This window comes from Solanum dulcamara, chromosome 6 (genome assembly GCF_947179165.1).
Source record: "Solanum dulcamara chromosome 6, daSolDulc1.2, whole genome shotgun sequence".
Classification (NCBI taxonomy): Eukaryota; Viridiplantae; Streptophyta; class Magnoliopsida; order Solanales; family Solanaceae; genus Solanum; species Solanum dulcamara.
In genome coordinates, this window is record NC_077242.1 from 56,749,993 (window position 1) to 56,761,669 (window position 11,677).

The 11,677-nt window shown below is 36.2% G+C and overlaps 1 protein-coding gene across 1 annotated transcript; it reads right to left on the bottom strand.

Annotated features, from left to right (window-relative positions):
• Positions 1–7,764: 7,764 nt before the first annotated feature.
• LOC129891175 (uncharacterized) lies at positions 7,765–9,941 on the bottom strand. Its single transcript, XM_055966448.1, has one exon. The coding sequence runs from the start codon at positions 9,854–9,856 to the stop codon at positions 8,072–8,074; it is 1,785 nt and encodes a 594-aa protein (XP_055822423.1). The 5' UTR covers positions 9,857–9,941; the 3' UTR covers positions 7,765–8,071.
• Positions 9,942–11,677: the final 1,736 nt, after the last annotated feature.

Genomic DNA, 11,677 nt, shown 5'->3' on the forward strand with positions numbered 1-11,677 from the left:
GTAGCAGGCTGATCCAGACGACCAGTAGCCCGAGTCAGAACTTGGGGCCTAGACCCACCCTTACACTCCCTTGCGTGATGATCGGGCTTTCTACACTTGAAACAAACATCCAAACCCGCTAAGCACTCTCCTCTATGGTTTTTCCCACACTTCTTACATAGAGGGATAACTTGACCACCCAAAGCTCCATCTTGTGCCTTAGGATTTGGCACCTTGTCCTTATCAAATTTTGGAGTCGGAGTGTGTGAAGAACCTTAGCCTTGTCAGAAATGACCATTTCCACCACCAAATTTGTTGTGAGAAAATCCACCTTCAAACTGAGCCCTCTTGGACTCCCTTGCACTCCTCTCCTTAAGCTTTTCTCCTTCAATTTTCTCGGCATAAGTCATGAGCCTAAATATGTCCATATCCTTAATGAGCAAGTGGTTCGGCATTCCTTCATAACCAAGTTCGACACTTTTGAAATAAACTTGCTTATTTGGACATGAGAGTCAGCTACTAAGGATGGAGCATACTTGGACAACTTTGTGAAATTGAGGGCATTCTCCCTCACACTTATGTTCCCTTGCTTGAGGTTGATAAATTCCAACACCTTTGTCTCTCTTAACTCAAGTGGAAAGAAGTGATCAAGAAATGCAACTTTGAACTTTTCCCAACCTATGGGACCATCTTCAAACATTTCGGCTTTTGATTAGTTGTACCAAACTTGAGCGACACCCTTGAGTTGGTAGGTCACCAATTAGGCCTTCTCTTTCGAAGACATTTCTATAATCTCAACAATCTTGTACAATTCATCCACAAAGTCTTGTACATCCTCATCAACCTTGGATCCAAGAAACTCGGGAGGGTTCATCCTCGTGAAATCTCTAACCCTTGAAGCCGGAGTAGACATATTGGGAGAAACATCTACCCCTCGATTCACTTGAGTAGTAACAACCTGGGCTAGCATTTGGAAAAGCATCTCAAAACTCCACATTAGTCACTTGATCATTCAAAGGAGCATTGGGAGGTTATGGCTCTGCTTCAACATTTCTTCAAACGGGAGCTTTTCTTGGCGGCAGGATTCTGCAATTGCAAAGAGAAAGTGTTAAAGGATGAAACCTTAAAGTTCAACTATATGGCACGATGAGATCATGAAAGAAATGGAGTATTTCCTAAGATGCCTTATAGCCTCTTATTCATAGATGTGGTGTGCTTCACACCGATGAATAAGACTCTACTTGACGCGGCATGTTAGACTCCCTAAGATACTTGAACCTTGTTCTCTGATACCAAGTTTATCACGACCCGACCTAGGGCCTAGTTGTGATACTATGATAAGAATCTCGAAGGACCCCAACCAAGACTCTTATCATAACATTCATGAGCATACATAAGGTAATTAATCAATAAAGCTAAATCAAGATATGGAAGCAAAATCTCAAATAGATCATGAGTCTCAAAATGAGAAAACGACAACATAGACTCATTTCTATCTAATATGCCTTTAATAACTCGATGAGGGCATAAGACAAGCTCCTAGCTCACCCATATAGACAACATAAGAGAATGAAGTAACAACTGCCAAAATAAGAAATAAGTGTCATGTCCTCGAACTATGAGAGCTCACCATAGTAAGGAGCAGCCACGAGCGGAAGGAGGATGAACGTTATCGTCGATCCCTACATTATGATACAATGTAGGCAAAAATTAAGTGTTAGTACATGAAATGCACTAAGTATGTGACAATATGCATGTACAATAAACATAGAACATAATCAATATGAATAATGGGATGCAAGGCCGATATCTTTCAAATATGAATAAAGTCATGAAAATATTAAAATATTTATCTCATTAGTCAATGCATCAAAAGAATATCATAATCATCATATGAACTCATAACTCAACCAAAACAGTGTGGAATATGACATTTAACCGACATATAAGACCATACGAGCTAATACATGAAATCTGATGACTTCTGGATTGAGACAGGGAAGGCTACCTTGCCAGGACATACTCCATTAATAACTTTTTAATTGGGCTATGTGGATCCACTAGCTTCGCCATATTGGCATCTTTGAACCTACGCGGGCAACGTAGATTGGGACTAAATATTGCTACTGGGATTTCCTTGGGTAATTAACTGCGTTATCGGACCGAACCCCACCTAAAAGTCCTCTCGAAGCTTAGTTATTATCCCAAGAGAACTCATAAAACATAATCATAAACATCATAGGGAAAGATAATAACTAATATCAATCCATCCTTATAAAAACATCATAAGAATAGCTCATCTACATCATCATAGTAAAAGCATAGGATTAGCTCATCTATCATATAACTCATGCAATGTGGGTGTAGGTCTTCCATCATTACATATCTTTGATCATAACATCTTTAGGGACTTAACTTTCCCTATGTTTAACTTTGCTTGAAACATCATAGAATCATCATTCATAAATTTCTTTGCATAAAGCATCTTTAATACATAGAATAAAGCTTTCATAGAATATAACTTGAAAATCATAATCATATCTCATAAATCATACATGAAACTAACATATAGTATGGGTCATTGAAATTCAACTTTAAATCATGCAATATAATTTGAATTATGCATAATTTGGCTAATAGCATTGAAGAATATCATAATTGGAAAGACCCAATGAAAATCATGCAACTAGGGCTTTTACTTGAACAAAATCATAAGAGAATTGAGAAGAGATATTTAGGATTCCATGGGTGAAAGGTACCCATGGATGAAGTCCCACATACCTTGACATTGATGAGACCTAAATTGATAAGAATGCAGGCTTAACCTTGAAGAACCCTTTTGAATTGCTTGAGGAAGAAGACCTTGAAAGAAAACTTGGGACAAAGGATTTTGAATTTTGGGAGTTATGTGTTAGAATGAGAGGGTTAGAAGGCTTTAGGTTAGTTAATAGGTATGAATCTAGCCTTACAACCCGTCCTTATTCATTAAAGAAATATAGGAAAAACACTAGAATAGCCCTCATTAAAATTGGAGACTGGGCTGCACGGAGGACTCACCACGGTCCGTGAACTTCACCACGGCCCGTGATGGTGTTCGTGGTCAATGCCTTAGACTTGGATAAAAGGAAAATCTGGAGGGTCCACTTTACGAAGACCATAATGGTCCGTGAAGGGCGCCACGACCCGTGTTACAGGTCTTGGTGAGGAACCTGACATGAGAGTCTGCAGAAGTAATCACCACAGGACCCACCACGGTCCGTGATGGGCAATACGTCCCGTGGTGGTTCAATCGTGGTCCTGGCCTTGGAAAAGTTTCTGAGGGTCTCAAGGGAGGGATCACCACGGCCCATGGTTCCAATCGTGAACCTTTTCCTGCAGATCTTTGATTTCTGAATCACCACCACGGTGGCACACCACGAGCCGTGATCCCCAATACGGCCCATGATGGCCTTCGTGGTCATCACCTGATGTCAAAAGCTTCATTTTTTTGGATTTTCATCCTTTGTTCCTAGTTTTAGGACTTTCCAACTTCCGAGGTCTTACAATCTATGCCCCAATTTTTTTTATAGATACAAAAACTAAATTACAATATAGCAGCAAATAGTTTTAAATTACAATATAGCTGCAGAAAAATAGTTTTAAATTTTTTTCTTTTTTTTTCTTGTTTCCATTTACACTTTTTTTTATTTCTCTTATATTTACTCCACCAATAACAACATACTCATCGTAATCTCACTAAGTGTTCTCTTATATTTACACCAAAGAATGAAAAAAAAAAAGAATTGGAAACTCAAATAATGATAATCAAATTAGTCAAAAAATAATTCATGCGTGAAAAAGACTATATATACCCCTAAACTTTGCTAAAAGAATCACATGTATGGGTATATATATTTTTTATTATTTTTTACTTTCTCAAAAAAATAAAATACACATCTCATACATGAATTTTTTTAAAAATTAAAAATCAAAAAATTAATATTTCACTTCCTTAAGATGAAAAGGGTATATGTGACCTATATTTGTAGTGGTGAGGGAATATGTGAGCAACTTTTGTAATAGTAGGGGTATGTAAGAGTCATTTGTGTAACAATGTATCTATATATGAGTTACTTTCATAACGGGTGATATATCATCTCTAAATGGCAAAGTTGAAGGATATATCAAGACTTTTTCCCTTTTTATTATTCTAATATTTTCTATAAAAAAATATTATTATTTATATTTCATTTCCTTCTCATTCTCAACCTTTAGGGGTCGTTTGGTGGGGTGGATAAGGCAAAATAGTCTTGGAATAAATTTTTAGTAACCCTCAATTGTTTGTTTGGTTACAAAGTGTGGGATAACTTTTCCAAGATTAATAATTATGATTAGATAAGTTATCCTTCCCTTTGAGTGGTATAGTAATCCCGGAATAACTTATGTCGAGATAAAGTAAGTAAATGACAAAAATATCAGTTTAAACCCTTTATATACATTACTTTTCACATTCATAAAGGGTATTTTTGTAAATAAATATTTTATTCTTAAAATTTATATAATGCATATTATTTTGAATGCAACAAACCAAACATTCAATAGAAAATAATTCCATTACAATTTATCCCATCATAATTTATCTCGTCATACCTAATCTCATCATAACTTGTATTCAAACCAAACGACCCCTTGCTTCATGTGATTTAATGCAATTTTTCATATTATCTATTTTTTTATTTTACGTTTATTTTTGAGAATTTATTTATATAAATAATCTAGCATTTTCCCCAAAACACGTTAAGAGACTCAACATTTTTGTATTTATCTCAACAAAATATCGTTCCACCCCAACTAAATATACTCATGAAAGTAAAGTGCCTAATACATTATGACAGAGCCAAATTAGTATATTATTTGAGAAATTGCATCCTATTGAATGAACAACTCATATTATTTGAGAAAAAGAAAAAGGAAACTTTACAGACATTGTCATTTTTCTTTAGAGGTGGGAGGAAATAGAAAAAACATACAAAAGCACCAATAAAGGTTAAGAGGACTTAGGCATCTGATCCAAAACACATACTTCCCAACTAGGTCGATTCTACTCTATATAAACACCAACCTGGAAGGATACTAAACAATAACATCGGTGAAATCCCACAAACTGAGATCTGAGTGTGTGCAAACTTCACCCCTACCTTGTTGGATGGATATCAACAAAGGAAAAAACCATAGCTTCACATGAGCAAATAGCAAACAGGTAAGTTAAACTGCCAATTCTGAGTTCAAAACAGACCTAAAACATTGATATTTTTATTATTATCTAAAAGATAAGTCTGCAGCTTTCTATCTTCTCCAAACTGCGAGCTATGAGTTAATAACACATATGCAAGAAGGAAGAATGCCTTAATGGACAGGTACGCTAAGGAAGAGGAGTGGTTTGCTTGTTTGGTGTGTTTGGAACCGGGTGGTTTAAGCTACCCTTTCTTGAAGAAAGAGAATCTGGACTACAAGATTACCATGTTATGTTTTCAACATAACTGAACTCAAAGAAATCTTATCTTTTGTCATCCCAGCTTCAAAAACAAGCATCTGAGATAGATACATGCAGTGTTCTGCTAATTTTTAGTATATTTTGAAAATCCTCATGACATATTCAGACGCGTGTCAAAACAGTCTCTTGATATGGGTATGTATGTCAAAGAAAATAATCAATACTCGTGCGCATAAACGGAAAAGCTAGCAAGTTACTGAGCTTTAGGAAGGAATGTGCATTTTTCCCAAAACATGTTAAGAGACTTCAATTCACCAGGACTGTAGGATCCACTTAAATTATTTTGGTTAGAAGTAAACAGTATTAGAAAGACATCAAGAAGATGCAACGTTACAAAGTAGTTCTACTAATGCTGACAACCCAAATGAGGATTTCTTTGAGTTCAAGAGCCAATGAGTTTGAACTAAGCTTTTACCTCACATGGAGAATGCTCCAGTACAGGCACCAAGACTCTATAGTCTATATAGAAGAGAGGGACACTGAACAATAAATACAAGTGAAAGTGATATGATAGTCCAAAAATAAAGACTGCTGATTTTTTCACTGAGTAGAAAGATGAAATCAATGAGTTGGTATAAGATAAACTAATCACTAAAGTTGGATTAAAAACTTAAGACTGCACATTACATCTGAATCAACACTTATAATGGTTTTCAAACTTGATTCAAATGATATTTAATTATAAAGTTCACTTAATTATAGTCTTATAGTCTTCTCAATTACTCTATATAATTCAGTTGCGTTTGTAGTTATTTTTTTCTTACATAACAAACATATATTTTCTTTTAATTCATTGGCATCTTTCTTTAACTTCTATGTTTGTTCTGCAAAGCATAGCATGTCACAATCAGATATAATATATCAAATACCCAATAGGCAACCTTGTTCTGCTTGAAGAGGACAATTGCAATGGACTGACGCCTTTTGGAATATACTCCCTAGAAAAAGGGCAGCCCGGTGTACAAAGTATCCCACTTTCACACCCGGTCCGGAGAAGGGCCATACTTAACATTTTAAAAGTGAGAAATTGCAACATAGGGAAGGAAGAAGCAAACAGAGCATCAATTTCAAGGATAACTTAAAAAGGAAAAGGCAGATCAAGCATATAAACATATTACTCTTCCACGTCTAAAAGTTATAAAATGGAAGCCAAGCGAATTAAGTATCCCCTTTGGTAAGACTACAAGGTTCTAGAAAATCAAAGGCAAAGAGAAATTAATCTGGTCATTTGGGTTAAAGACCAGACAGTAAAGGGAAATGAATATAATCTACACTTGTCTATAACAGTGTCCTCAATTCCTAGGCATTACCTCAGAAACTTGAAGTTGTAAAAAATTGTTATACATTGTACTAGCTACTGTTAATGGATTCAACAGCCATGAATTAATTCTCTTGATTCTTAAGGAAGTGAAAGTGGAGATGTAAATGATGGAAAGGTTATGTCAGTTTTTCCAACTTATCATAAATTGGACAGGCAAGAGTAGGTGAAGCACTTAACTTGCCTTCTTCAAGGTGGACAACATCAGCTGACAGGAAGCTTACATGCATCCCATTTGGAAAGTCCCCTCATTCTGTTTCCTTTCTCTGTCCTTCTCAAGCAAATTTTAGTGTGAATAGACTAGAACATGCTTTATTCTAACATTAGAAACATGTTCATTCACTAGATTAGCAGATATTATCCGGTGGAATCCATTCACTAGATTCTTCCGTCTTCTCTCTTTTTCTATTGGTTTAAACAGGAATATGATGAGTAGAGATTTCCTCCCTTGCCTATCATTCTCTACAAATTTCATGCTTAATAGAGTAAATATCACATTTGTTGTCAACGCAAAATCTAAATTGAGTTAAATCATTAAAGAACAAAAGCCTTGGCACATACTTAAACTTTTGATGACCTGCCAGGACCAAAATCTGTAACCTAATTTTTTTTCTTAGTTTCTCCCTACTTTCTTAAGTTTACCAACAAATCCACTATTGCAAGCAGATTTTCTCATTATCAGCTTACTTCCTTGTAATATTATCTGTATATAAGTTTCCATCCCCATGAAAACAAGAATTGCCTGCTCAAACTTACACCAAAATTACAAAGCGTCAAACTTGAAGTTTTTAATGTCCCTACCTCTTCTTATAGAAGGTTGTATATACTTTGGTGAGAAAGCACAGAAGGAAGTTAAGGCTTGTATCACAGCAGAAGCACGGAAGAAAGTTAAGGCTTGTATCACATCAGAAGCAAAAAAGGTGGGGATGAAACATAGAGGATACATCTCAATCAATAAGATGATACATAGATATACCAGTTTTGAATCACAGGATCAAGAAAAAAGAGAAAAAAAGCATAAAGGCATTTAACACGATGGTCATACAACAATAGAGTAGTTCAAAGGCCAACTCTGCTTGAACAAATTTCTTCAAAGAAACTTTAGAGTTTAATCCAAGTAAAGCTACCAAAAATCTTAAGCAGAAGAAATATGAAGTCCCAGAAATGAATTTAGAAAATCTCAAATAACACAAAATTTAAAAAAAATAGTGAACAAACAAGCACCTGCAACTTAAACTTTACTAAGTAGACATAGCTTTCTTCCTTTTCAGTCGCTTCATGGCAGGGGAGACGGTCCTTAGTATCTTGCGGCCTTTCTTTTTCTGTTTCATCTTCTTAGTGGAGAGAGGCATCTCTCTTACGGGGCCAGGAGGCACCCCCTTCTTCAAAGCACTACCTCGGGGAGTAAGAGTGGGTGGCAACCGTAAGTTTTGTGGAGGCATTGGACTGTTTGGCTTCCATACCAGGTTGTTCTTCATAGCAAACCTAACCTTCTTTGAACTTTTCTCTGTGCTCTTTGTACCAGCATCTCCTTCACTACTTATAACATGGATACAAGACTCTGTTCCCTCAGCAATTTTTCCTCTCTTTCTCTTCTTTTTCATAGAAATTGTAGGTGTGTGAGATGAATCATTGTCATCGTCTGAAGCAACTTCAGCAGCAACCTTTTCAAACTGCATCTGAAGATTTGAAATCACTTCTTCATTAAAAGTCACTTTGTTATCAATGACCAGCTCATAATTGGAACTATCACCATTAATAGTAATCATATTCTCCTTTTTGTCACCATTACTAAACCCATTTTTCTTCTTTTTCTTCTTCTTCTCCCGTTTAGTACTATCGAGCTCATTGGTCTCATTTTCCTCAACCAAAGTGTCATTCTCAGAAACCTTCTTTTTCTTTTCTGTCTTCTTAGCCTTTTTACTGCCTTCATCCTCTGCTCTCTTCACCTTCTTGCATTTCCTTACAGCCTCATCACCAAATCCTTCATCATTCTCATCCTTAGCCACTTCTGAATCACCCACTTTACCAATCAAACTATTCTCAATGGGTATTAACTGAGGCACCTCCTCACCATCATCAATAACCTCATTCATCTCAGGCAGACTAAACTCAATCCCCGAAGCTTCAAAGTCCTTCTCCAACTGCAAGAACTCCTCGTGCAATTTCAAAACCACCTTCCTATTACCCTGAACACAATCCAGGGATGAGCCAATCTCAAAAAGCTTTCCTGAAAACCCCGTTCTCAATGCAATAACCGCAAATGCTACATCACCATAGCTCTCATTCCCCTCCACACCTTCCTTTCTCCTCTCCAGCAAACTCCTGCCTATCTTTAACAACTCCTCAAAAACACAACTATTCACTTTCCCAACCATAATTTTATCCTCAGATTTCCCCATTACACTCAAAAAAGGCTTGAACAAACAGAAAACCACATCATCTCGGACTGGAATAAAACACCCTTTTAACTCATCAAGAAAAACAGAAGCAATATGATAATTAACCCCGTGACCCAACAACTTATCTGTAGCGAGAAAAGCATTATTTTCCAATATGACAGTACATTTTCCCATAATCTCCAAATTCCAATCATATCTCTTCATCAATTCAAAGACTGACCTAAGAAATTTCCTAATAAGCAAGTAAAACTTGTCCAATCTTAAATGGTCAATTCCGTTCCATTCACGACGAAGGGTTATTAAGAAAGAAGAAAAATAATGTAAACAAAGACCGAAATCAAGAATTTTCACCATAGAGCAGATACGGTTGATGAGTAGAGCTTGAGCAGGGGCTTTATCAGAATGCCAAAGACAATAGAAAAGTCCCTTCCAAAGCTTCTTCATTTCATCATCATCGAGTTGGGTTTGTGTTACAAGCCATGTTTGGAGATGTGCGAATGCTTTTGACCTAATGGAAGCGTTGCAAGAAGCTAAATGCTTTATCAGAGAAGTTCCTTGTGTTGTTGCGGTGTCCATAATGGTTATTTGGTGTTTGATTTTGGATTCTCTGAGTCTCTTCTTCATTGTTGAAGATTGAGAAAAGTGAAGGTTGCGGGTGACAAGTCTTGAGGAGGAGGAAGGGTTTTGGACGAAAAGAGGGACAAATTTCAGTCCTAACGCCGTATAAAAACGTAGGGCTACATTGTTTTTTTGTTTTTTGTTTTTTTTTTACTTTTTTAAAAGTGAATTATTGTAATATGTCATATTCTTTAAGAAAAAGATTTTAGGACATAAATAAAATATTACTTTTTACCGTTACCTTTTATATTAATCCCAATATATTCTTCTAAAAATTGTAAAGTATCCACATTAAATGAAAGGTAAATATGAAATGAATCTCAATAATTTTTTTAAGCTTTGAACTATTCACTTATTTTAAATTATAAATATAACTTTCGCAATTCACTTAATATGGATTAAAAAAAGTAAAATAAGGTCAGACAACACACCAATTATTTTATAAAAATTTAAGGTCTTGCAACATAAAATAAATAAAAGCAAAAGATAAAAAGCAAAATGTAAAGGGAGAAGCAAAAGAAAATGTCTAGAATTTTCCATCCTCTTCTTTGTTGGATCTTCTCCTCGACTACAAATGACGATTCTGATGTTATTGTTGTTATTTTAGCCAACTGAGTTTCTCTTATTTGATATTTGGTATGTGATTTCTATGACTTTGATTTTTTGTTGATTGTAATATCACAAAAGTTGTTAGTTCAAATCATACCAGAAAGAGTTCAAAAATATTTCCCAATTTGCAGAAGATTAGATTTTACGGACACTATTTACGACTCGTAAATGAAACTACGAGTCATAGATGTGCCCCGTAGATCAACTTCGGAGAATTAGAAATTTGATCTGAAATCCACGACTTGAATTTGTCGGTTGTGATTTATTCGATGGATCGAATATTGAGTTCGTATCATAATCAGAAACTTTAAAAAATTGAATTGAACAGGGCATGAGGAACTACGGATCGTGGATGATTTTACGAACCGTGGATGGTCTCATAAACCAAAGTCCTGAACTTCAGCAACTCAGACATGCCCTTAAGTTCTACAAAGCCTATCTATGAGTCGTAGTTTGAACTATGATCCATAGAAAGGGTCTCATAGATCAAACCTCAAAGATTTAGCATTTCACTATATTTGCTTTTATGAGCTTACAGTATGGGTCATAATTCAAACTACGGACCGTAGAATGGTTTCGTAGTTTGGAAGTCCTGAAACCCAGAATTCCACCTGTTTTCTATTGATAGGCTTCTATGGTCCATAGAAAGGTGTGAAACCCCAAAAGTTAAAAAGTCAGAACGAAAGGGGAAATATTGTATAATTGATCTGGGCAGGTTCCTATGAGCCCACTTACGATCCGTAGGAAGATCTACAGATCATAGGAGGGAAGTCGTAGGCTAGCCTAACACTTGGAAAATTTTTGAAGCTTTTGGATGAGCCCATTTGACAGACCGTAGATCGTTTGATGAGCCATAGGTAAGGCCCTGAGAAAGAAAATTTGACTAAGTGTGAGACTGATCGACGACAGATCCTACGGACCTTAGAAGGACCTACGATCCGTAGAGTGAGATTCAAAGACAATAAATTATAACTCATGCAGGACGAGCGAGTCCTATAACCCGTAAGACAAGGTCATAGGGCCAACTTCAGAGACCCTAATTTGGGGTCTGATTCTACAAACTCATTTGACGATCCATAACCCTTTCGATGACTCATAGGCTCGACTCTTAGGTGAAATTTCAGAGACTCAGAATTTCATTTCTGATTACAGAAGCCATTTGTACGACCTGTACATCGACCTACGATGCATAGGTCCTTACTCGTAGGTCACTCAGGC